This window comes from Hippocampus comes, unplaced genomic scaffold, assembly GCF_001891065.2.
Source record: "Hippocampus comes isolate QL1 unplaced genomic scaffold, H_comes_QL1_v1.1 scaffold30, whole genome shotgun sequence".
NCBI lineage: Eukaryota > Metazoa > Chordata > Actinopteri > Syngnathiformes > Syngnathidae > Hippocampus > Hippocampus comes.
The window spans coordinates 669,182-694,373 of NW_017805705.1; the positions used below are offsets into that span (position 1 = coordinate 669,182).

At 45.6% G+C, this 25,192-nt stretch overlaps 4 protein-coding genes across 5 annotated transcripts in view; 2 read left to right on the forward strand and 2 right to left on the reverse strand.

Moving 5' to 3' along the window:
* Window positions 1-4,354, forward strand: part of LOC109523578 (trichohyalin-like) — an 11,278-nt gene extending 6,924 nt beyond the window's left edge. Inside the window, exons 4-9 of the mRNA XM_019882797.1 lie at window positions 451-525; window positions 613-965; window positions 1,162-2,604; window positions 2,795-3,330; window positions 3,652-3,751; window positions 4,157-4,354. Of these exons, the coding sequence (XP_019738356.1) occupies window positions 451-525; window positions 613-965; window positions 1,162-2,604; window positions 2,795-3,330; window positions 3,652-3,751; window positions 4,157-4,354 (2,705 nt within the window). The remainder of the gene's footprint in view (window positions 1-450; window positions 526-612; window positions 966-1,161; window positions 2,605-2,794; window positions 3,331-3,651; window positions 3,752-4,156) is intronic.
* A 1,382-nt stretch (window positions 4,355-5,736) lies between these two features.
* On the forward strand, window positions 5,737-8,585 carry brf2 (BRF2 general transcription factor IIIB subunit). Its single transcript, XM_019882816.1, has 4 exons — window positions 5,737-5,990; window positions 6,059-6,118; window positions 6,311-6,632; window positions 7,689-8,585. The coding sequence occupies exons 1-4, from the start codon at window positions 5,843-5,845 to the stop codon at window positions 8,449-8,451; spliced, it is 1,293 nt and encodes a 430-aa protein (XP_019738375.1). The 5' UTR covers window positions 5,737-5,842; the 3' UTR covers window positions 8,452-8,585.
* A 2,415-nt stretch (window positions 8,586-11,000) lies between these two features.
* On the reverse strand, window positions 11,001-15,353 carry LOC109523589 (annexin A4-like). The gene is made up of 12 exons (XM_019882817.1): window positions 15,233-15,353; window positions 14,787-14,874; window positions 14,275-14,369; window positions 13,930-14,043; window positions 13,685-13,775; window positions 13,407-13,486; window positions 13,108-13,164; window positions 12,938-13,031; window positions 12,348-12,443; window positions 12,211-12,269; window positions 12,009-12,131; window positions 11,001-11,236 (listed from the first exon to the last, which is right to left on the reverse strand). Exons 1-12 carry the CDS (start codon window positions 15,239-15,241, stop codon window positions 11,180-11,182), a joined length of 963 nt encoding a protein of 320 aa, XP_019738376.1. The 5' UTR covers window positions 15,242-15,353; the 3' UTR covers window positions 11,001-11,179.
* Window positions 15,354-17,623: 2,270 nt separating this feature from the next.
* Window positions 17,624-23,927, reverse strand: anxa4 (annexin A4). 2 transcript variants are annotated; one of them, XM_019882824.1, is made up of 14 exons: window positions 23,798-23,915; window positions 23,649-23,711; window positions 22,198-22,248; window positions 21,740-21,827; window positions 21,232-21,326; window positions 20,346-20,459; window positions 20,098-20,188; window positions 19,930-20,009; window positions 19,702-19,758; window positions 19,532-19,625; window positions 18,977-19,072; window positions 18,840-18,898; window positions 18,649-18,771; window positions 17,624-17,875 (listed from the first exon to the last, which is right to left on the reverse strand). In XM_019882824.1, exons 3-14 carry the CDS (start codon window positions 22,204-22,206, stop codon window positions 17,819-17,821), a joined length of 963 nt encoding a protein of 320 aa, XP_019738383.1. In that variant the 5' UTR covers window positions 22,207-22,248; window positions 23,649-23,711; window positions 23,798-23,915; the 3' UTR covers window positions 17,624-17,818. The 2 variants fall into 2 exon arrangements, with proteins under 2 accessions (XP_019738383.1, XP_019738381.1); XM_019882822.1 differs by lacking the exon at window positions 23,649-23,711 and having other exon boundaries at window positions 23,798-23,927.
* Window positions 23,928-25,192: the final 1,265 nt, after the last annotated feature.

The following is a 25,192-nucleotide window of genomic DNA, read 5'->3' on the forward strand; positions in this document are numbered from 1 at the left end:
AGGTGACCATTTGTATTGAGGATTGATCTCGAGTGGAAAAAGTCAGCGTAGAGTGTCTGCTCAGTCCATATGTTGGCATGCTACTTCCTGTTTGGTTGAGGACGCTACCTTATTTGATTCTGAGGAAGAGGTAAGCTTTCCATTGTGACTTAAAAAAAAATGAGACAGGAAGGAGGGTTACACAGAAAATGACAAGACGGTCCCATTTCAGATTTTCCTGCAGGGATGGATGGATGGGACACCCTATAAATGAACTGAATTTTGCCTTTGTGGAGGTCTACTTGCCCAACTTTTACTGAGCCGAGGCACACATTTTACATTCGAAAAATGTTCCAGAAAGTATGAAGACTGAAATAATTGTGATCTTGTCTCAATTTCAACTCAAAGAGTTGAGTTACTGGGCCCGTTTAACTCATTCACTCCCAAAGACGTTTTTAAACGTCTTTTCAGACTTGGTCCAGAATTGTCTGGTACGGAATGAGTTTAATTGGACGCAAAGCCAAGAGTCGCAGGACTTCTTCTACTGTACGACTGGCATGAATTCATCACGGGTCTATCAAACACGAGTTGGGGTCCTTGTCAAATGTTCCCCTTTGGTACCATCTTTTATAGGTAAGAAGAAATTCAAGTTCATGAAACACAAGCGCTCCGGCAGCTCGGACAGCAAAGAGTCGTCGTCGTCGTCGTCTCAGAAACGTGCAGCTGTGGAAAAGAGCAACCTGTGCATCAATGGGAGTCACGTTTACTGCGAGGAACCTTCGCCGCGCACCGCTCGCATCGGTTCCAACTTCAGTCTGGCCAGCTCGGGACGCGGCTCCATGGAGGACGTTCCGGAAAGCTCCCCGCCGTCGCTCGACTCGCTCCCGGCGATAAGGCAGCACACGCCCTGGGAGGAGGAAGAGGAGGAGGAGGAGGAACAGGAAGAAAAGAGCAACGAGGATGTGGACACCAAGGAGGAGATGGAAGCGAGAGAAGAGTCGGACGGGTCCGCTTATAAAGGGAGGATTTAGAAGACAAGATCTGGAGAAGAGGAGACAGGAGGAGGAGGAGAAGACGAGAAGAGAAGAACTGGAAAGAGTAACAATGGAAAAGAGGAGAAGAGAGGAAGAAGAGAGATTAGAAGAGGAAAAGAGAAGACGGGAGGAAGAGGAGAGGAAAAGAGAGGAAGAGGAGAGGAGGAGAAGGGAAGAACTGGACAGATTAGAAGAGGAAAAGAGAAGACAAGAGGAAGAGGAGAGGAAAAGAGAGGAAGAGGAGAGGCTGAGAAGAGAAGAACTGGAAAGAGTAACAATGGAAAAGAGGAGACGGGAGGAAGAGGAGAGGTTGAGAAGAGAGGAACTGGACAGACTAGAAGAGGAAAAGAGAAGACAAGAGGAAGAGGAGAGGAAAAGAGAGGAAGAGGAGAGGTTGAGAAGAGAAGAACTGGAAAGAGTAACAATGGAAAAGAGGAGACAGGAAGAAGAGCAGAGGAAAAGAGAGGAAGAGGAAAGGAGGAGAAGCGAAGAACTGGAAAGATTAGAAGAGGAAAAGAGGAGACAGGAGGAAGAGGAGAGGAAAAGAGAGGAAGAGGAGAGGAGGAGAAGCGAAGAACTGGAAAGATTAGAAGAGGAGAAGAGAAGACAGGAGGAGAGGATGAGAAGGCAAGAACTGGCGAGATTAGAAGAGGAAAAGATGAGACGGGAGGCAGAAGAGAGGAGAAGGGATGAAGAGAAGGCAAGAAAGGAGGAAGAGGAGAGGATCAGGAGACAAGAGGAGGAGCGAGAACGATTAGCAGAGGAAAAGAGACGGGAGGAAGAGTTGAAGAGGAAAGAAGAGATGCTGGAGAGAATAGCGACGGAAAAGTGGAGGAGAGAGGAAGAAGAGAGGATTCGGAGAGAAGAGCGGGAGCGGCTGGCGGAGGAGAAGCGACGAGCCGAGGAGGAGAGGAAGCGAGAGGAAGAGTCGGAAAGGTTAGAAGAAGAAAAGTTGAGGCGGGAGGAAGAGCGCAGGCGCCAGGAGGAAGAGAAGGCAAGAAGGGAAGAAGACGAGCGCGAACAGTTGGCCGAGGAGCAGCGGAGACTCGAAGAGGAGAGAAGGAATGAAGAGACGGCGAGAAAAGAGGAAGAGGAGCGATTGAGAAGACGGGAGGAAGAGAAGCAACGGTTAGCGGAGGAAGAGGAGGAGCGGCGGCGGCGGCTGGCGGAAGAGGAGCGAACGACGGAGGAGGAGCGGGAGGGAAGGCGGAGACAAGAGGAGCACTTGGCAAAAGAGAAGAGACGGGAGGAAGAGGCCAGAGAGGCGCAGGAGAACGCTTGCCAAGCCGAAAGGGAGGCGGAAACGCTTGAGGAGCAACAGAGGAGAGAAAAGCAGGAAGAGGAAATCGGAAAACTTGCCGAGGAGGAGGAGGAACAGCGAAGGGTCGAGGATGCGAGGAGGGAAGACGAGCGGAACAAGTCGGAGGAGGAGGAAGAAAAGCAACAGCAGGAGCGAGAACCCAGCGCGAAAACAGAGGAGGAGCGAGAGAGGAGATGGGACGACGACGACGAGAGGAGGAAGGAACCGAGCGCGAGGGAAGACGAAGCAGAGGAACGGAATCACCCTCAAAACGCGGCGGTTGAAAAACACGTCTCATTTTGCGCCTTTGGCTTACCGATTCACTTTCAACTTCTGGCCGCGCGCCGTCGCTCTCTTTTGCAGGTGCCAACCGGCCGAGCCGTCGACCGCCGTTAGTCAACGCGAGAAGCGGCCGGCTCCTCGGCCCCCGACGGACAGACGCGATGACCCTTCGCCGCATCCGGCGACGCTTCCCGACAAGGTCCGAGAAAAGGAGGTGAAAACCGCCAGCGTTCCCCCGCGGCGCTCGGTGCAGACCGCGCCCCCTCGGAGCACATCTCCCACCGACGAGCCAAAAGGCGGCGCCTTCAAACACGCCAAACGTCCCGCGCCGTCAATACCCGCTGCTGAATCCAAGACCGTCCCAGTTGTGCGCAGCTTAAATCCGTTTGATGATGATGATGATGATGATGATGAAGCAAACGTCGCACAAAATGAAGCATCCTCCTCCGGTCGTGGCGGCTCAGCGTCATGGCCTCTGCCCGTGTCGCAAACTCCCGATTCAGACGGCGCTTCTCAAAGCAAAGTGAAATCTTCGAAAGCGGCCCGTGCGCCCGCGCCCCCCGCCGAGACCGCCGCTGCATTGGACGCGCCGAGCGCCGTACCCGTTGACACGAAAACCCAAGCGCCCAAAGCTGGTCAGGCTTTGCAGAACCGGGAGAGTCCACCAAAGGAGCCGATGCAGCGCGGGCAGGATGGGGGCCAAAAGAAAGAAGCGCCTCCCGCACCTTCGCGCAGGTGAAATGACACACACACACACACACACACACACACACACACACACGCACGCATGCCAATAATCCGGCCAAATTTTTGAATCTTATCATACCACCACGAAGATATTTTTAGGTCAGAGTGAGACGTCACACCAGGAGACGCGTTAAGTCTCGTCACTTGTCAAATCTTATCAGATCAGATTGTCGTATGTTTGCTTGTGTGTGTAGGAACCGTGAAATCCTTTTAGCCTTCAATGTCCCAGCTGATCATCAATTATTTTTGCATGTTACCATTTTGAATAAATCCTTGCCTTAATTGTTATGAATATTTATTCCATGGCAGACTTCAGCCTGTGAAACCGCTCAGTGCTCAGGAGCAGCATCCTGTCACGGAGGTCCAAGTCGAAAAAGAGAAATCGGGGGCCAATGTCGGTCAAGTTGAGGTATGTCACATTTTATTCTCTCAGAAACACCTTTGTCACGATTGAAATAAAAGATCTGACATTCCACTGTCAAAATGCGTGAAAGATGACGGACGATTGACGCATGATATCCACTTGTCACACTCTGGTCCGAAGCACTTGGTTTTGGGGAGTGTTTGGTTCTGCGTCGGTCAATCGCAGAGTACGGTTTTCGACGTTATCGGAGACTCTGAGACGCCACCCGGAGTTCAGATTGTAAATGAATGGCGCACGCGCAAAGCCGCCATTGGCTGAACGAGCGGATTGCAACGTCTGAAATGAATATTTTCATGCGTTCCCTTTTATGGTAACTTCAGAAATTAAATTCCCCCCCCCGAATGGATTCAAATCCATTTGACATTTTGTTTCATTGGCATGCCATCGTAGGTAAAAGTCAGCAAGGAGAAGGGGCCGTACTCGATGCTCACCCGGGAAGAACTCATCTCTCTCGTGGTGAAGCAGGAGAAGCAACTTCGGGACAAGGACAAAAAGATAGCGGAGCTGGAGCAGTACATCGACGACTTACTTGTGCGCGTCATGGAAGAACAACCAAGCATTCTCATGTCTCTGAAAAAAGTCATCTAGGTGGATTTGGCCAATGGATTTTTTTCGTTGTTGTTTTTGCCTTTCTCTGCACTTCAAAGAAATGAGTGGAGGCGCCCGTTTTCTAAATATTCAGCATTCCTGTTCTTTTTGCTTCAATTGATCAGTGCACTCACCGTCAGTCTTAATATTAAATATTGTCATCATGATTACTATTTTAAAAGCCGAAAATGCCTCCTGTCTGTCCTCTTTTTGCAAACGTTTGCCTTTTTGATGCTTCCAACTATGCATTTGTTACATCAACGTATCTTCTTGCACTGATTATTAAATGTTTACATGATCCGAAAAAAGCACTTTACTTGGCTTACGTTAGTTTCTACACCGATTGCAATGTTCTGTTGTAAAGTATTAACATGTGAAATGAAATCGAAATGCCAAACCAAGTCCTGTTTTTCCCGATGTAAACCTCTCGTGCGTGTGCACAATATTTGGACTAATTTCAAACTGTTTAAAAAAAAAAAAAAAGGATCTTTCCCTCCTGTTGTTTGTATTCACCCTGTTGTTTGTATTCACTGCACAAAAACATTGAATCGTTTACGTTTCCTGGTATTGTTACAAGAATAAAGTATTTTCGACAATCAGTGTTGGTGCTTTCTCCGTATCATGTCCTGGGAATGATAAACTGATTTTGATGTGGTTAAATACTGAGGATTCTTGTAATATTGTGACAAATATAATTTAATTGAAGGCATGCAACATCATTCTTGTCAAGTTCACAACTCCTTGCGCCATTTAAATATTTGACTTTTTCTCAAAAATACATTTTTTTTTTCTTGGAAATATACCACTAATGCTGTGTTTTTACTCAAGTAAAAATTAAATGAATGCTAAAACATGACTTATCACAAAAATACACAAAAATGTAAACTTGTTTCTAAGCCATGTTCTTGAAAACATACCCCCCCTCCGACTCTAAACAATTTTTTCTTGACAATTTATGACAATTCTTGTAAAATTAAGACATTTTAAAAAAATCTACGATTTTTTTAAAGAAATGTATAGTACTCTTAGACTACATAATTACTCTTCAAAAATTAAAAAATATACTTTAAGAGTATGACTACTCATCAAAAGAAAATGAAAATTTTCCAGCTTTATTTATGCAAAGTTATGACGATTAGTGTTCAATATGTTGTTCAGGCTGGGCCTTATGCTACAAGTTTTTTTTTTGTCATAGTTTCACATTACAGTACAAAAATGTGCGTACATTTGAAGTGCCCACATAAAATTAACAAACATGAGTATTAAGATAAAGAATAAGGACGAGAATGTAGTAAAATGTATTATTATTATTTTAAAATCCGACTTTAGTTCATGTTTCCTTTCTCGCGTCGTATGAGGGCGGAAGCTTGTCCTGGCCGGATATTGTATCTACCCGGAACTATTTTGGCGGAGGACCATCGAAGCCGCTGCGGCATTCCGGCGCTGTTTTTGTTGCTGGTGTGACTTGTGAGAATATTTTGTCACAACATGTCCACGGCGGGTTTAAAATGTCCCTGCTGCGGCTCGTCCAGCATTGTGGAGGACGACCATCACGCTCACCGTCAGATGGTCTGCGTGGACTGTGGCGCTGTGGTGTCAGAGGGGGCTCTCACCCACGATTTTTTCGAAGGCACAGGTAGAACACGAATAAATCACATGAACGTTTTTTTTTCTTGTGATAATTATTCATCTTTTTTCTTGCAGATGTCAGCTACAGCCGCACAACTGCTGTTTCTAAAAAGCCATGTTTAAACCAGATAAAAGGTACACACACCTGCAGCATTATGATTGAGTTTAAGACGAGGACACGCTTACCAATTACTGACATCTTAACTGCTTTATTTACGTGGAGACTGCACATACGTGTGTGCCTATTTTAACTGTTATGTGTGTACTCCACTTTGATAATAATGGCTCGACTTTTCTTGACATTCTGCTTTGATCACAACCACGCAGGCCAGCAGCGACTGACGGCCCTGTGCAGAGTCCTACGGGTCAACGCTGAAGTCGAGACACTGTCAAGCACGTATTTCGCGCAGGCTTACGAGCACGAGAGCTTCCTGAAGGTGAGCCTACAGAAGAAGGAGAACTTGGCCGGCTGCTGCGTGCTGGTGAGCTGCAGGCAGCTCAACTGGCCCGTCACCATGGGCACCATCGCCTGCCTGCTGGAGGCAGATATTGCGATACTGGGCGCCGTCTACCAAGAGATGATGAAGGTTCTCAAGGTCGAGGCACCACTCGTCAACGTGAGCGACGTGATGGAGGCTCATTGTCAAGAGTAAGCATGCATCCCGTCCGTCTATGGCAGTGTTTCCCAAACTTTACATTTGAAACGTATCACCACCAAACAAAACTATCGCCAAAGTGTATGGACAGTGATCCCTCACCATATTTAACGATTCACTGCGGTTACGCGGATCACAGAATCTGTGATCGAACATACAGTGTAGCTGAACTTTCAGCTCAGTGCGACACCCCCAATAAGATAATATTTTGCAAAGGAGGTTGTATGGCTAACTTGGTTAAACACCGTCGGACTCATGAAGTTGAAGTACCAGAGTGCGGTCAAAAGATCACCGTCTTTGACGTGCAGCCCTTCAATCCCAGCATCGCAGAGAAGTTGAAATCAGGTGAGTAAAACGATAAATAAAATAAAATATGTCTTGTGCCAACACTGTTTCAGCTAACAAGTTAAACTATAACTAAAACGGTCGGTCAACTCAACTGCAAATAGCTAGCTAACATTCGCATGTGTTTTTCACACTAAGCGAGTGTGTGTTCTTCACCGCAAGAGACACTATATTCGTGTCCACAAAGCTCCCACACACTGCCTGAAAAAAGCAGATCAGATCGTTTTCTTCAGCAAGAACTGTTTTTGAGTTTATACCGTTCTTGTTGCTAATCTGGACTGGGTTGCCAAATTGTTCTATTTTGTTTGATATCTCCACCGCACATGTGCATCGGTGAAAGCTGATTAATGCTCTGCTGGTGAAGTGTAACCTTCCCCGTGTCAACAGAAAATTCATCAGATTCAATTTGAATTCCAGATGTTTGCTATGAATAGACTACTGCTTAAAAATAGCCCTGTGAAAAATTCGTAGTAAAGTTTGTACATTGTTGAACGTTTATAGAATTACAATTCATAGAGAAGTTCAGACAATTTCATTCATCGACTATGTTGAGCGTGTCTTGTATATCAACGCAGGTAATTTTATTTAGGACTCATCACACTCCTTATTTTTCTTTCATTTCAATTCTTCATATAACCCCACTTGGTCTCTTTATCTGATATTTGGGTTTGTTGATCATTATTTCTTTTTCCTCTTCTTGTCAGGTACAAAATTAGCTCCCTCGATGTGCATGAAGACCTTGCCGAGGACCGCAAGGACTTAAACAAACGAGCCTTGTCCCTCGTGGAGCTGGCGGCCGACTCCTGGATTCTAACCGGCCGCCAGCCCGTCCCCTTAATGATGGCGACGGTCTACTTGGCCTGGCAGTCCCTCAACCCCAACCACATTCGCCTCAAAGTGTCCCTGGAGAAGTTTTGTCTCATCGCCAAGGTGAAAAAGAACCGGGTCGCCGTGAAGAGAGTGAGCGAGATCAAGGGGGTCCTTTGCAAACTGGGGAAGGAGATCCCTTGGGTGACGGATCCGGTCACGTCGGACAATGTGGTTAAGCACGTGGGGGATATTGTCAAGAACAGATATGCTCTGCTACGGAGCGCTATGAGGAGCCACGAGGAGGCCATGCGGGATAGTCAAGAAGAGGAGGTCAATCCCTCTGAGGCCGATGATCAGACTCCACACGCAACCAGTGAGAATTCAGAGATGGCTGAACAGCCACGGGAAGGTAACGAGTCCAACGCGAATCAGAATCCCGTCCCCAACTGGGGGAAGAGGATGCTTTTTGCGCCACCGTGTGTGATTCACCCCAAGAGACGGAGAGCGGCGCTCGAAGGCCTCAAAGATGTGACCGGCGACGAAGATATCTCGGACGGCGAGATCGAGTCTTACATCCGCACCCCAAGAGAGGCCAGGGAATTTGCCGTCACGCAGAAGGCTTGGTTATCACAGAGCGAGGAGGCCAAATGTCAATAATCAGGACTGGCGCTACTGGATTGATTGACTCAAGAGGAGATTTTCTTTTTGTTTTTTCAACCATTTCCTTAATTGGCCAAGTCTGTAATTTTGATGTTTTATTAGAAGCCTTATTAAAGAAGATACACACAGTATGAGCAGGATTTGTGATGGAATGTGTACAAACACATTTTTAATGTCAATCGAAAAAACATAACCTCCCACTATCGAAATGCAGGATTCATTTTGTTCATGACAGTTCACTCTTTGGACAGTTACAGAGAAATCAGAATCGTACAGATATCCTATGGGATCCATAAATAGGAATTCTACATGATACAGAAGCATATTAACAATTTCATAATCGACAGAGGCGTGAACCAATTTATCTTCACAACATTTAATTAACAAAGGTTCCAAGTTCACATCACATCACATCAATCACATTTTTCTTCCACCATGCGGTTATAAAAACACGAACCGCTGCTACGACAATGAACAACGTTGATTTTTATGGGCTATCAACCGCTTATGTTAAGAAGCGTTTTCTATCGCTTGATCATTTGTGCTCTGTGATTGATTGGCAACCAGTCCAGGATGTAATCTGACCTTTACCTGAAACAAATTGGGTAGGCTCCAGTCTTGTACAGTAGGTGGCTGATTCAAGTGTCGTAGCGCTACACTTTCCTGAATTTGGCACAGGGAGCTTGAGTTTAGTTTCCTCCCAGGGACTATAAATTGAGTGGGAATGGTTGTCTGTCTCAATATGTGCCCTGTGATTGACTGATGACCAGTCAGGGATGTGGTCTGCTCATCAAGGGTCTACAAGGCCGCACCGGCGGTGCAGCGGTTGACTGGCACGCCAACGCGGCTGCGGCACTTGAGCGTCTTCCTCAGCTCGGCGCGGAATCGGTCGTGCAGCCACGCGAAGAGAAACGGGTTGCAGCAGGACGAACTCATGGCGCACAGGTGGCAGAGTAGCTGGATGAGCTTGACCGTGATGCACAAGTAGGAGACAAAGACGGCGGACAGGGGCAGAGGACGTAGGTGACCAGCAGGGTGCTGTACGCATAGGCCTGTCGCTCCCTCTCCTGGCCCAGCCAGAACTCCTCGCAGATGGTGAAGCCTTCTTCTTTGAACTCCACGTGGTAGGTGTGACTCACCGCCGGCGCAACCAGGCCGCAGGACATTAGCCAGAACCCGGCGAGGACGCAAACGCAGGTAGCCATGGAGGTGTGCTTTTGGGAACACCCGTATATCAATTATTTTTTTGATTAGGGAAGATTTTCAAAAATGATTCCCCAATCGCAGGCGGCCCAGTGGTCCAGTTGTTAGCGCGTCGACCTCACAGTGCAGAGGTACCGGGTTTGATTCCAGCTCCGGCCTTCGTGTGAGGAGTTTGCATGTTCTCCCCGGGCCTACGTGGATTTTCTCCGGGTACTCCGGTTTCCTCCCACATTCCAAAAACATGCATGGCAGGCTGATCGAAGACTCTTAATTGTCCCTCGGTGTGAGTGTGGATGGTTGTTCGTCTCCGTGTGCCCTGCAATTGGCTGGCAACCGGTTCAGGGTGTCCCCCGCCTACTGCCCGAAGACAGCTGGAATTGGCTCCAGCAACCCCCGCGACCCTTGTGAGTATAAGCGGATCGGAAAATGGATGGATGGATTCCCTAGTCGCACATTTTGAATCACAAAAAAATGTATGTGTGTGTGTGTGTGTGTGTGTATATCAAACTTTTGACACTTCCTGGTACCCTTTTGTGGCACGGTCAGAAAAAAAAAAACCGCCCCCCCCCCCCCCCAAAAAAAAGCAATGCTTGAGATTGCCTTATTGTTGCAAATGTTCTTTGTGGCTTTCCTCTTTTACTAGGTCTCGTCACGTCGCAGTCCCGGCACACTCCGTACACCTCGCCTCAGACATCCGACAAAGATTCACCACATGACTTTAAACCTGATGCCGGTACGCTCACATGGCACGTACAGAGAAGCAAGTATTCACACTCACATCTGTAGATATTGTAATGTTTTTTTCCCCTTATTTTGTGTGCTACAATTTGACTTAGAGCATTGTTGTCTTTCATGCCAACACTTCTATGATGCACTTTGCAAAGTTATTCACTCTCAAGGCTGCAGATGAACCACGTTTTCTTTGCCGGCCTCAATAACGTGACATTGAAGATGCCTATAGTGCCTCCCATTCCTTGCTTCCAACTTTTCAGAGTCGTGCTGGTGCCCCACAGTGGCCGAAGCGGCAACGACAACATCGCCTTTCCCCGACAACCTCTGGCTGAGACTGGCGTTTGAGGAAAAGGGACCTCCTCCTTAACTTGATTAGATTACACGTTACCGTCTAAAATTGCAGCACGGATCCCGTTAATGTAATTGAGGGGGCTGACTCAACGCATGAAGAACGGCTTCAATTAAAAAAATGGACTTCAGTGGGCGGTAACAAGACAAGAGCCAGATACCATTTATCTTTTGTGTCAGTAAAGATGAGGAGGCACGTATTAGAACTATGACCGCACGTCAATCCTGAAAGACTGGATCGATAAGAAAAACACCGAGATGGGTTCAAGGACACTGGTCTTTGGTTTAATCGGTCATAGAGACAGTAAAACAAGGCACTGTGATCAGTTGAGAAATGTAAAAGCCAGAGAAGATCAGTGCGAGTCATCCACACGCAGGAAGGCTGATGACGTACTCCGGAGAACAACACGTGGGATGGCTGATCTCTCTCCGTGGTGTTTTTTTAGTCTCCTCCACACAGTTCCAGAAGGATTTTGCGGTAGTCACCTGATGTATCTCCCTAAGGATAGGAAGGAAACCAATGAAGAGGAGGGGAACTGCAGTCCGTCTACTGAAGACATGAAGGTAACACGATTTCCATAATCCGCCAATTTAAAAGGGGACACATATAGAAACTTTTCATGCTTGCAAACAAATAGTTAGGTCTCTGAAATTTTTTTATAAAGTATCTCCACCCATGACCTGGCAGCTTGGCTCGGTCCGCGACATGCCCCGATTGCGCAGATCTGCATCCTAATTGACACATCTAGAAGCTGGAATGTGAAGAAGTTACTGACTTATTTTTTTCGACGCTCTGAGGTTCGCTTGTGTCAGCAGAGAGGCGGCCTTGGCAGAAGCCGCTAACCTTGTAGCAATGACCAATAACGCCGGTCGTCATGGTAACAAAAGCCAAACTCACCATCTTGGCTAAGACATTGACAGTCATCGGTTCTGTGACGAAACTTGTTACTCTGTTCATATTTCAAATGAGTATTTCGATTGAAATGTATTGACATTCCGTTGATCCGTTCATGTCTCCGGAAACGGCCCGTAAATTTTTTTTTTCCCCCGGTGTTTTGAACAAAAAAGATGGACTGTATTGTAAACACTATAAAACATAACATACGATTTTAAACACTATAAATCACGAATCAAAAAATAAACATGAACAAATACTATGGTTGCCAATGACTTTTGTGCTCGGATGGATGAATGGATAGAAAGAGTTCATTTCAGCATTAGTGCTTTGCTGAGTGAGCGATTGATAGGTTGACTGATCGATTGACAATTACCTGAATGAACGAGGGTAGAGACTCGCCATACATGTTGAGGAATTGCGCCTTGATGTCCAACATGTCGATCTCGGCCCGTGAAACCATGATCCGATTGAGCACGGTGTCTGTGAGGCCCAGACCCTGCCCGCACGCACTCAATGTCAGCAAACACGTCAGCTTGAATTTTTAATGTTCCGCACCTAAACATTGGGGTATTCACCTTCATTGATTCGTACAGACGTTCCGCAAAGAAGGCATGCTTGTTCTTCACGCATTTCACTGGAGAAGACAACACAAAGTCAACATTTCGGCCTGCCATCAACACCTATAGCATTGTTAGCGGTGGAACCGACTCACCTATGGCCAGGAAGACATCCGCCAGGGAACCTGACATTTCCCTCTTGATGCTTTCCTCAATGTCTCTCCCGGATATTTTTTTGTACTCTTCGAACACTGAACAAAAAAAATATATACATAAATTGAGTTCAATTTCACAGGCCACACCTAAACCAGACGACCACCATATTTGTTGGATCAAGAAATTACATCAATAGAATCTGTCCGACAAAGTGAAATAGTCCACAAGATCTCAAGAAACAAACGCATCATGCCATGAGCCAAAGAAATTCAAGAAAAACTCCATCAGTCTGGAAAAGGTTACAAAACCATTTCAAAGACTCCGGAGCTTCAGCAAACGACTGTCACAGCCATCGACAAATGGAGGAAACTGGCAACAGTGGCAAACATTCCCGGGATTGGCCGACCAGCTAAAATTACTCCCAAGAGTGTGACGACTTATCCAGGAGGTCACACGAACGTCGATCAACATCCAAAGAACTCCAGGCCTCGCTGGACTCAGGTCAGGTCAGTGTTCATGACTCAACCAGAAGAAAGACGGTGGCCAAAAATGGCAGCCATGAGAGGGTTTTGCATTTCTTTGTGAATACCTCGTAACAAATGGTTCTGGTTCCTGACGCAAAGCACAGTCAGGAATTTCACCTCATCCGTGCCCCATCGAGCTTCCCCTGCATCGTAGAGATCCTGCAAGCGCAACGTTGATCCATTGACGACCACACTTTTAATCCTGTTTTGTCAGCAGATCTCAACAAATCCTTGCCTTGGCATCCTGCACAACCTGGGCCTCGTCCACTGAGTCGCTTTCGTTACGTCCGGGCTGCGTGAGTCACAACAAGTGTTCTTGTAATACGTCTTGTAAAACATTTGTCTCACTGAATTTGGTTGGTTTGGTGTGAGCGGAGCACGCTGAGCAATTTTTCAAATATTTGGTTCGTTGATTGGACACTGCTCATCCAATTGGCTGGAAAAGGCTTCAGCTCGCCCACAATCTTACTGACAACGAGCACTCTTGAAAATGGATGGCTGAATGGACTGTTTAGTATCTCGTGAATATCTTACTGTGACCAAAGAGATTAAAACCCTCTGGAACATTCCCGACGTGCCTCCGCGCACGTCTTCCTCTAGGTCCTTCCCGTATTCTGCCAGGACACAGATAAAACAAACAAAAACAACATGGCCATTATGCAGGACAAAAACAATTATGGCACCAAAACAACCATTCGAATGGAGTGCTCAGAGGATATATTGACAATGAATAATAGTTATGATTTGTTATGAGCTCATAGTTCGGACCAGTTAGCACCAACACGACCGTTGATGGGAAAATTGCCCCTTACGCGTCTTGTAGGTTGCATTGATGGTTTTGATTTCAGCATTAGACCTGGAAGCCAGAATATCGATGAGGCACGCTTCCTCCGTTCCAGCCCCCTGTAGTCATACCACATAAAATCTGTGATGACAGCCCGCAGAACCTGTTCTAAAAAAATCGAGGCCTTTGACAATAACATCCGATCACATTCATTTCAGTCCAATCTTTTTTCCGTGTTGTTAGCAGCACCAAACTTCCCAAAGCAACTCTGACCTTCATGGCGGTCATCAGCTCGTGGGCGTCATAAACAGGCGCCAGCATGAGAAGACCCAGCACCACTTTCCGAAAGTTCCCGCTCAGCTCGGAAGACAGCTCATCAGCCAGGTCCTGAGGAGGTGGGAGACCCTCCAGTTAAAAACTCTACCGGGAATAATTCTGCTTTGTATGGCTGCAAATGTTCTGTTTTGCATTCCCAGCCTGGAACCTTTGCTCTGTTATTTGCTGCAAACGGTAATTGCCGATGAGGTGGGGATGGGATGGGTAGGAATAGGCAGACCGCTAAGATTTAGTTGGTTATTTCATTTCAAACTTGACGGGTGCAATTTTGTTCACGCTCACCTTGCCCACCGCCTGTTTGAAGGCTTCCTTGATGTGCTGCCTCTGGGCAATGGTGCGATGTGGTAATATCTCAGTGATAACAGCCTCATCGGTGCCTGCGAGAGACACCGACCCCCCCCCCCCATAAAAAAAATAAGACAATGATCATTTTCAGTGAGGCATCCGTCTCGTGATTTGGTCACAAAAATCAGGAAAAGCAAGTTAGCCTCCACACAGAAAGCATCCCTTTGGCATTGAGTCAGGGGAGGATGATTCAGCTTGCTCACAAAATCAACATTCCCATTCAAAGTCGTCGACAGAAATATGATCGTGGCTGCTAAACAGGCCTGAATGCTTTGCTGCAATGCATTGCTCTCAAAACGCACACACAAAAATGAGTTCAAGCACCAGGACGTCAGTCTGAACCAACCATGAAGAAAACCTGAGCGAAATTGATTTTTATTTTTTTTGTTACTTTGCCCAAGAGGAGGAGGAGTTTGTTTTTCCATGAACACACTATTTTGTGAACACACCGTTTCCCTTCATGGCCTGGTGAAGTTTCTGGGCGTCTGCCTCTGGGTCGAACCCAGACGCCTCTGTCACTGTTCCACGGTTTCCAATCTAATTGTTAAAAAAAAAAAAAAAAAGAACTCAGTAAATAACAGTGAGGGAAAACTGATGTACGCGAGTGCAGCAATGTGGAAACCAGTTGGACAAATTACTTTTCTGGAATGTTTTGACGTCGCTTTTTGTCGGAGTTTTCGAATGTGAAAATATGCAGAAAAACAAACACCAATTTGACAAACTGTCTTTTTTTGGGAAATCTCATCTACAAATAGGGCTTAACATGCACATGACATGTTATTGCATGTGTGATTCACTTAAAAAAAGTTTTTTGAAGGAAAGCACCACAATTGTACTTCAGTGTTTCACCATATCCGACACAAAATCCGTAAAGGTGAACTCAAGGTAGACTTACCGCTGCCATATTGAGAGGAATGGAGATGTCGTTAGCGGAGTTAAGGGAAGGCTGCAAAATAACCAGGAGAACGCACACCCAGCATACTCCGCCAACTATCGACGGTGACACATTGGAGAGAGGGAGGAGCACCAAGTTCCGTGGTGTGCACATCTCTGAAGACCTGTCCTGGAGCCAAAATACCATTTCACTGGCCAAAAAAGCCCACCTGCGCCTTTACTTCCTTCGCAAACTGAGGAGAGCTGTGCTGTATGTTGCACAGAGAGCATATTTGACAACAAAACTGACTTGACTTGATAATGTGGCCCAGTTAATAACATGAAAGCTGTAGCATCAGTTTTTTTTTTTTTTAATTCACGGTGACCCTCATTAACCCTCATCTCAATTATGCATGGGCTTCATCCCCCCCATTGGAAACTCTCACTCACTCACACTTGCCTGTTGCCTAGGTCTCTCAAATCCAGTTTTTGAACACACCTGTCATGAAATCAACCGCGTTGCACAGCTCACCGTTTCCTGCCTGCGTGGATCGTCCGAGGTCTCGCAAATCCAGTTTTTGTTTTTGATTTGAACACACCTGTTAATCAACCGCGTTGCACAGCTCACCGTTTCCTGCCTGCGTGGATCATCTTACACATTGAAATGACCTCCTGATGTCCTCCCTTACTCCCTCTTGTTGTCGGCCTTTGTAGATTTAATTCAGTTTCTGTTCATGTGATTGCTGTTCTACAACTACCACGATTACTACTGTTCAATTTATTGCCATTGTTCATCCATATTTTAAAGCACTTGTCCTCATTTAGGGTCATATATGAGCTGGAGCACATCGCAGATGATTTTCAACGGGGACCCAAGGTGGGGTCCATCCTGGTGATTGCAAGGCACATGTAGGTAAACGCAAAGTCTTCAATTCACCTCACATGCATGTTTTGGGAATGTGGAAGAAAGCACGCAAAGACCATGTCAATTTAACACAGGAAGGCCGGAGCTGATCCCAGAACCTCAGAACGAGAGAGACAGGCCTGCTCACCACTTTGGTGCTGCTTATTTCAATCATGCATTCTTTCAACCCTAAACAAGCTTGCGTGACTCGATGATTTTATTGCGTATGATTCTGTAGCACAGCTTATGTAATAACGATGAAGTTACGGTATCAGAATTGAGCAACAGAATTGGAAAATGTGATGTATGTATGTCCAAACCAAACTTTATATTACTTCCGAACTCCGTCTGGCATTGCTCAATTCAATCGATTTGAAATAGCGGCATGTTGGCCGAGATTTTACAAGGCAACCGTCACCTTTCATTCAATTCGGCACACTCAGAAGTGACTGAGTGCCCCAACCGTGCCGCAGTCTCAACTCCATTGCGTCAAATTCAAACACAGTAAAAAGTGTTCTATATTTCTCGAAACACACATCTCGTCGCAAACGGAACAAAAACCCTACCTGTGCCGGTGACCGTGCAATCTAGACGTAAACTAAAAAACAAAAAAAAACAGGAAACTGGAAGGTTTTATCACTCAGCTGGCCGCAAGTCCTACCTGCTCTGGTATTGTCTTTATATTTATTTATTTATTTTTTTGCGGGAGCATTCAGGTGATGCTGATGCGTTCAGGTACCACAGTAAAATGGGAAGTCGTGCTTTTCCACTTTCGCAATTTCGAAAGAGCGACATTGTGAGAAAAATAACGGGGTTTCTTCTTCTATTCAATACCCTGTGAGAATAGTCATGTCACAACACAGTTGCATTCAAAACTTGAATGGCATTTTGCTCATTTACATTACTTCGAAGTAACACAAACCTTGCTCGCAATGCTGCTATTTTTCGACCAGTCATTTCAATTGATTTAATTTAAGTCGATACGTTTTTTTTGCTCTGCGTATAATTGAGGATAATTAAACAGGGGGACGACGATACAAACCATTTGTCACTGCTGCTTTTTGGTCTCACCCACTGGCTTGAACGCCGCTATGACCACAAACTCAATGAGGGAGGAGAATCGGCAGCTACGTTTGCTGCACTACATTACCCACAATCCCATACGCTATGCGACATCGTCGACACCGCGTTCCGCGACAACCTCTGGCCAAGACTGGCGTTTGAGGAAAAGGGAACGCCTCCTGAACTTGATGAGATTACGCGTGACAGTCTAAAATTGCAGCACGGATCTCGTTCATGTAATTGAGGGGGCTGACTCAACGCATGAAGAACGGCTTCAATGAAACAAATGGAAGTCCATTTGTTTCATTGAAGCCGGTGGGCGGTAACAAGACAAGGGCCCGATGCCATTTATCTTTTGTGTCAGTAAAGATGAGGAGGCACGTATTAGAACTACTGTATTACCGCACGTCAATCCTTAAAGACGGATCGATAAGAAAAACACAGAGATGTGTTCAAGGACACTGGTCTTTGGTTTAATCGGTCATAGAGACAGAAAAACAAGGCACTGTGGTCAGTTGCAGTTGAGAAATGTAAAACACAGAGGAGATCAGGAAGAGTGAGAGTCATCCACACACAGGAAGGGTGATGACGTACTTCGTAGAACAACACGTGGGATGGCTGATCTCTCTCCGTGGTGTTTTTTTAGTCTCCTCCACACAGTTCCAGAAGGATTTTGCGGTAGTCACCTGATGTATCTCCCTAAGGATAGGAAGGAAACCAATGAAGAGGAGGGGAACTGCAGTCCGTCTACTGAAGACATGAAGGTAACACGATTTCCATAATCCACCAATTTAAAAGGGGACACAAATAGAAACTTTTCATGCTTGCAGACAAATAGGTCTCTGAATTTTTTTTATAAAGTATCTCCACCCATGACCTGGCAACTTGGCTCGGTCCACGACATGCCCCGATTGCGCAGATCTGCATCCTAATTGACACATCTCGAAGCTGTAATGTGAAGAAGTGAAGTGCTGCTCCTACATGCGAAAATGCTTTGAATGTCTTAATGGCCTCTTACTTATTTTTTTCGACGCTCTGAGGTTCGCTTGTGTCAGCAGAGAGGCGGCCTTGGCAGAAGCCGCTAACCTTGTAGCAACTACCAATAACGCCGGTCGTCAAACTAACAAAAGCCAAACTCACCGCCTTGGCGAAGGCATTGACAGTCATCGGTTCTGTGACCAAACTTGTAACTCTGTTCATATTTCAAATTAATCTTTCCATTGAAATGTATTGAAATTCCGTTGATCCGTTCATGTCTCCGGAAACAGCGCGCAATTCTTTCCCGGTGTTTTGAATTTAAAAAAAAAAAAAAAAGACATACTGTATTGTAAAGTACAAGTACTACGGTTGGAAATGACATTTGGACTTAGATGGATGGATGGATAGAAAGTCATGGATAGTGAGAGTTCATTCCAGCATTCGTGCATTGCTGAGTGAGTGATTGATAGGTTGACTGATCGATTGACAAATACCTGAATGAACGAGTGTAGAGACTTGCCATACATCTTCAGGAATTGCGCCTTGATGTCCAACATGTCGATCTCGGCCCTTGACACCATGATCCTCACGAGCACGGTGTCTGTGGTGCCCAGACCCTGCCCACACGCACTCGATGTCAGCTTGAATTTTTAATGTTCCGAACCCAAGCACGGGGGGTATTCACCTTCATTGATTTGTACAGACGCTCCGCAAAGAAGGCATGCTTGTTCTTCATGCATTTCACTGGAAAAGACAACACAAAGTAAAAATTTCAGCCTGCCATCAACACCTATAGCATTGTTAGCGGTGGAACCGACTCACCTATGGCCAGGAAGACATCCGCCAGGGAACCTGACATTTCCCTCTTGATGCTATCCTCAATGTCTCTCCCGGATATTTTGTTGTACTCTCCGAACACTGGAAAAAAAATTTAAATTGAGTTCAATTTCACAGGCCATACCTAAACCTGATGACCACCAAATTTGTTGGATCAAGAAATCACATAAATAGAATCTGTCCGACAAAGTGAAATAGTCCACAAGATCTCAAGAAACAAACGCATCATGCCATGAGCCAAAGAAATTCAAGAAGAAATTTGAAAAAAAGTGATTGAACTCTTTATCAATCTGGAAAGGTTCAAAAGCTTCAGCAAACTGGGAACAGTGGCACACATTCCCGGGAGTGGTTGACCAGCTAAAATAACTTCAAGAGTGTGACGACGACTCATCCAGGAGGTCACAAGAATGTAGATCAACATCCAAAAAAACTCTAGGCCTCGCTGGACTCAGGTCAGGTCAGTGTTCATGACTCAACCAGAAGAAAGATCGTGGCCAAAAATGGCTGCCATGAGAGAGTTTTGCATTTCCTTGTGAATACCTCGTAACAAATGCTTCTGGTTCCTGACGCAAAGCACAGTCAGGAATTTCACCTCGTCCGTGCCCCATCGAGCTTCCCCTGCCTCGTAGATATCCTGCAAGCGCAGCGTTGATCCATTTACGACTTCATTTTTAATACAGTTTTGTCTACAGGTCTCAACAAATCCTTGCCTTGGCGTCCTGCGCAACTTGGGCCTCGTCCACCGCGTCGCTTTCGTTACGTCCGGCCTGCGTGAGTCACAACAAGTGTTCTTGTAATTCGTTCATTTGAAAACAAAACATTTGTTTCATTGAATTTGGTTGGTTTGGTAGGCGGGTAGCACGCTGAGCGACAACGAGCACTCTCGAAAATGGATGGGTGAATTGAATGGATGGTTTAGTATGTCGGGAATATCTTACTGTGAGCAAAGAGATCAAAACCCTCTGGAACATTCCCGACGTGTCTCCGCGCACGTCATCCTCCAGGTCCTTCCCGTATTCTGCCAGGACACAGATAAGACAAACGACATGGCCATTATGCAGGAAAAAAAAAAAATGATGGTCGTTGATGGGAAAATTGCCCCTTACGCGTCTTGTAGGTTGCATTGATGGTTTTGATTTCAGCATTAGACCTGGAAGCCAGAATATCGATGAGGCACGCTTCCTCCGTTCCAGCCCCCTGTAGTCATACCACATAAAATCTGTGATGACAGCCCGCAGAACGTGTTCGAGAAAAAAAAAATCGAGGCCTCGGACAATAACATCCGATCACATTCATTTCAGTCCAATCTTTTTCATGTTGTTAGCAGCACCGAACTTCCCAAAGCAACTCTGACCTTCATGGCGGTCATCAGCTCGTGGGCGTCATAAACAGGCGCCAGCATGAGAAGACCCAGCACCACTTTCCGAAAGTTCCCGCTCAGCTCGGAAGACAGCTCATCAGCCAGGTCCTGAGGAGGTGGGAGACCCTCCAGTTAAAAACTCTACCGGGAATAATTCTGCTTTGTATGGCTGCAAATGTTCTGTTTTGCATTCCCAGCGTGGAACCTATGCACTGTTATTTGCTGCAAACGGTAATTGCCGATGTGGTGGGGTCAGGGGGGTAAAAATAGGCAGTCCACTAAGATTGACTTGTTTATTTCATTTCAAACTTGATGAATGAGTAAGCACGACAGAGGCCCGAGAAATTTGTTTCCAATTTTCCACAATGTGTCCACTTCAAATCTGGAATCAATTTGAACAACACTGATCTGGCGGGGGACATGCAGTGTCATCACAGTATGATTCGCACTCTTTTCACTTCCTTGATATTTCCCAGCGCCACAGTCTGATGATGATGATGTCATAATCATTGTGGCAAATATTAGCATTCTTCTCATTTCATTAACATGTGATCTCAGTGAGTGTGTAACACACTTGGCGGCTGTCTACTTTTTGTCGATTCGATCGCATAGCGCGATCGTCCGCCTTTCAGATGACAAAAGTTCTCCCTGTTCACGTTCCTGTTCTTGTATCCGTTTCTGCTTTCTTTGCAGTAATGATTAACAGTCACGTTAGCAGCGCCATGGCAACAAAGCTCGAGTCTGCCATTGCACTCAGAAAAAAAAACACAACAATTGAGATATGACGACATCTGTTTTCCAACTCTGCAGCTGCCTCCTTTTCTTTCTTTGTATAATTAAGATGGTGGGAGGGGGGATGGGGGATTTTGTTCACTCTCACCTTGCCCACCGCCTGTTTGAAGGCCTCCTTGATGCGCTGCCTCTGGGCGATGGTGCGATGTGCTAATATCTCAGTGATAACAGCCTCATCGGTGCCTGCGAGACATTTTTTTTTCCCCCCGCATTAAAAAATAAGACAATGATCATTTTCAGTGAGGCATCCGTCTCGTGATTTGGTCACAAAAATCAGGGAAAAGCAAGTTAGCCTCCACACAGAAAGCATCTGTTTGGCATCGAGTCAGGGGAGGATGATTCAGCTTGCTAACAGAATCAACATTCCCATTCATAAAGTCAGCGACAGAAACATGATCGTGGCTGCTATACGGGCCTGAATGCTTTGCTGCAATGCATAGCTGTCAAAACGCATGCACAAAAATGAGTCAAAGCACTCTACGACAAGAGCATGAACCGGTCATGAAGAAAACCTGAGCAAGATGGAATTTCTTACTTTCCCCAAGAGTAGGAGGAGGAGTTTGTTTTTCCATGGACACGCTATTTTGTGAACTCACCAGTTCCCTTCATGGCCTCGCGAAGTTTCTGGGCGTCTGCCTCTGGGTGGAACCCAGACGCCTCCTTTACTGTTCCACGGTTTCCAATCTAGTTGTTAAAAAAAAAAAAAACTCAAGTGAAGAACAGTGAGGGAAAACTGATGTACGGGAAGTGCGGCATTGCGGAAACCAGTTGGACAAATTACTTTTCTGGAATCTTTTGAAGGAGTTTTCTAACGTCAAAATATGCAGAAAAACAATTTGACAAACTGTCTTTTTTGGGAAATTTTGTCCACAATTTGGGGTTAACGTGCACATGACATGTTCTTGCATCTGTTATGCACTTTAAAAAAAAAGGTGATTGACGCAGGCTTTTCTTTTTTGTATTGTTTGCAACAAAGGAAAGCACCACAATTGTACTTCAGCGTTTCGCCATATCCGACACAAAATCCGCAAAGGTGAACTCAAGGTAGACTTACCGCTGCCATATTGAGATGTATGGAGATCTCGTTAGCGGAGTGAAGGGAAAGCTGCAAAATAATGTGGCCCAGTTAATAACATGAAAGCTGTAGCATCAGTTTTTTTTTATTGTTCACGGTGACCCTCATTAACCCCCATCTCAATAATGCATGGGCTTCATCCTCCCATGGAGACTCTCACTCACACACATTTGCCTGTTGCCGAGGTCTTGCAAATCCAGGCTAATCCCATTAAGAGTTTTTTTTTTTTTAACACACCTGTAATTAAATCAACCGCTGCACAGCTCACAGTTTCCTGCCTGCGTGGACAGTGAAAGGGCAACGTGATGTCCTCCCATACTCCCTCTTGTTGTCGACCTTGGTAGATTTCATTCCGTTTCTTTTACCTGTCCGTTTATTTTTAATTCAACATTTGATTTAATGGATACTTTTACTGATCATACTGTCTCTAGTCTATACAATCATGGGGCATAGTTTAATTTGAATGTGTTTTTTGTGTTTGTTCAATTATTTTATTGATGACAATCCCTCCAAACAATGACAGACATAATTGAACTTAGTTTGTCGTTATTTTTGAATTAAATTACATTTATTAATTTAAACTCGTTAGATATTCATAACTGATTCCATCAAGGGGAAATTAAACAAGACAAACATTAGGTGATCAAACATTACAACTCCTAAGATGAAGTTCTGCTGTGTACAGAACAGATGGACTCGGGGCCTGCCTCTGGGGTGTATTGGCGCCATTGAGTGTCGTCATCACACATTTGACTCCTTTCAGTGTGTAAATACACACATGGGTGTGTGATTGCTGTTCTACGACTACCACTATTACTACCGTTGTTCAATTTATTTCCATTGTTCATCCATATTTTAAAACACTTGTCCTCATTTAGGGTCATATGTGAGCTGGAGCACATTCGCAGATGATTTTCAACGTGGGGCCCAAGGTGGGATACATCCTGGTGATTGCAAGGCACATACAGTATAGGTAAACGCAAAGTCTTCACTTAACCTCACATGCATGTTTTGGGAATGTGGGAGGAATAATAATACTTTATTATAAGCGCCTTTCAAAACACCGAAGGACACCAAAGCACGCAGAGAACATGTTAACTTAACACAGGAAGGCCGGAGCTGAACCCACAACCTCAGAATGAGGGAGGCAGGCCTGCTAACCACTTTGGTGCTGCTTCTTATTTCAACCATGCATTCTTTCAGCCCTAAACAGGCTTGCATGACTCGATGATTTTATGGTGTATAATTCTGTCGCACAGCTTATGTAATAACGATGCAGTTACGGTATAAGAATTGAGCAATAGGATTGGAAAATGTGATGTGTGCACAAACCAAACTTTATCTTACTTCCGAACTCCGAGAGGCATTGCTCAATTCAATCGATTTGAAGTAGCGGCATGTTGGCCGAGATTTTAAAAAGCAACCGTTACCTTTCATTAAATCGGGCACACCCAGAAGGGACCGAGTGTCCCAACCGTGCCGCAGTCTCAACTCTATTGCGTCAAATTCAAACACCGTAAAAAAAAGTGTTCTATGTTGCTCGAAACATATCTCGTCGCAAACGGAACAAAAACCCTACCTGTGCCGGTGACCGTGCAATCTGTACGTAAACCAAAAGACAGCGTAAACCAGGAAACTGGAGGGTTTTATCACTCAGCTGGCCGCAAGTCCCACCTACTCTGGTATTGCCTTTATTTATTTATTTATTATTTTTTGCAGGAGCATTCATGTTATGCTGACGCGTTCAGGTACCGCTTCAAAACGGGAAATCGTGATTTTCAACTTTCGGAGTTTCGGAAGAGCGACAAACGCTTCTTTCGAAAGACGTATTCAATTCCTCGTGGGAATACTAATCTCACAACACAGTTGCATTCAAGACTTGAATTGCATTTTGGACATTTACATTACTTCGAAGTAACACAAAGCTCTGCTAGCATTGCTGCTATTTTGCTACCAGTCTACATTCATTTTAATTCATTTAATTGAAGTATATACAGTTTTATTACTCTGCATGAAATTGAGCGTTAATTAAACAGGCTGACGAGGGCGTAAACCATTTATCACTGGTGCTTTTTGGTCTCACCCACTGGCGTGAACGTCGCTATGATCACATAACTTAACGAGGGAGGAGAATCGGCAGCTGCGTTTGCTGAACTACATTACCCACAATCCCGTGCTATGAACTGCAACAGCTAGGGATGTTGCGATATCCTTGGCAGCCAGAGAACGCTGTGGTTGCAGAGATTGGAGCAGAGGGCTGACCAAAAGAAAAAAAAAACTCCGGCCGCTCTTTACTCATTTTTAGGGACGTGTCACGTTTGGAGCTTTATTCAAAATCGTGTGTTTGACGAGGATCTGTTCGCGAAGTAACCCCAAAAATCAATTTGATCGTCAGCTGATCTGATTAAATGGCTACCCGCGCGGATACGTGCCACCGAACGGCCGCACAGCTCGACTGAGGATGGAAATATTGGTCGAGCGAGGCTGTTTTCCAGCGCACTCGAAGCCCCTCAACGCGAGAGGATAACCGGTTAACCTTAAACACGAAATGTCATAGCGCGTGAGGAGCTAGCAGTTAGCTAGCTGCGACGAGAGATGGAAGAGAACGCCGATGTTGTCGTCGGATAAAACGAGCTAAATAGCTACAAAAAGGGAATTGGTGCGCGTTACCCGGAGGATGCTACTATAGCCTCCCCGCTGGTGTCTAATTCAATTACATAACAGCTAGGCGCAACCGTGTGCGTCGTGCCAATTTTCATTTTGCCTCCAAAAATCTATGATTTGGCGTCAGCGACACTTGATTTCCGTGTTTGGATGCTGCAAATATAGAAACAACGACAAAGCATCCCCAGTAAGCCCCAAATCTGTTATCCTGTCGTTTTTGACGCCATGAGGAAGTTTTTCGATTCCCGTCGGGAATTGGTCAGCTCCGGACCGGGTTCCGGAGGAGGTGGCAGCAGCTCCGGGTCCCGCC

Bases quoted from the DNA above. Each gene is read 5' to 3' on its own strand.
- brf2 (XM_019882816.1), top strand. From the start codon at position 5,843: ATGTCCACGGCGGGTTTAAAATGTCCCTGCTGCGGCTCGTCCAGCATT. The intron at 6,119-6,310 runs GTACACACACCT...ACAACCACGCAG, and splicing joins ATGTTTAAACCAGATAAAAG to GCCAGCAGCGACTGACGGCC. The intron at 6,633-7,688 runs GTAAGCATGCAT...TCTTCTTGTCAG, and splicing joins ATGGAGGCTCATTGTCAAGA to GTACAAAATTAGCTCCCTCG.
- LOC109523589 (XM_019882817.1), bottom strand. The intron at 13,776-13,929 runs GTCAGAGTTGCT...GTATGACTACAG, and splicing joins AGCTGATGACCGCCATGAAG to GGGGCTGGAACGGAGGAAGC. The intron at 11,237-12,008 runs GTAATTGTCAAT...TCCTATCCTTAG, and splicing joins CTCTACCCTCGTTCATTCAG to GGAGATACATCAGGTGACTA.
- anxa4 (XM_019882822.1), bottom strand. The intron at 19,626-19,701 runs GCAAGGATTTGT...CTGCGCTTGCAG, and splicing joins AAGTTGCGCAGGACGCCAAG to GATATCTACGAGGCAGGGGA. The intron at 18,772-18,839 runs GTGAATACCCCC...GCGTGTGGGCAG, and splicing joins GTCTGTACAAATCAATGAAG to GGTCTGGGCACCACAGACAC.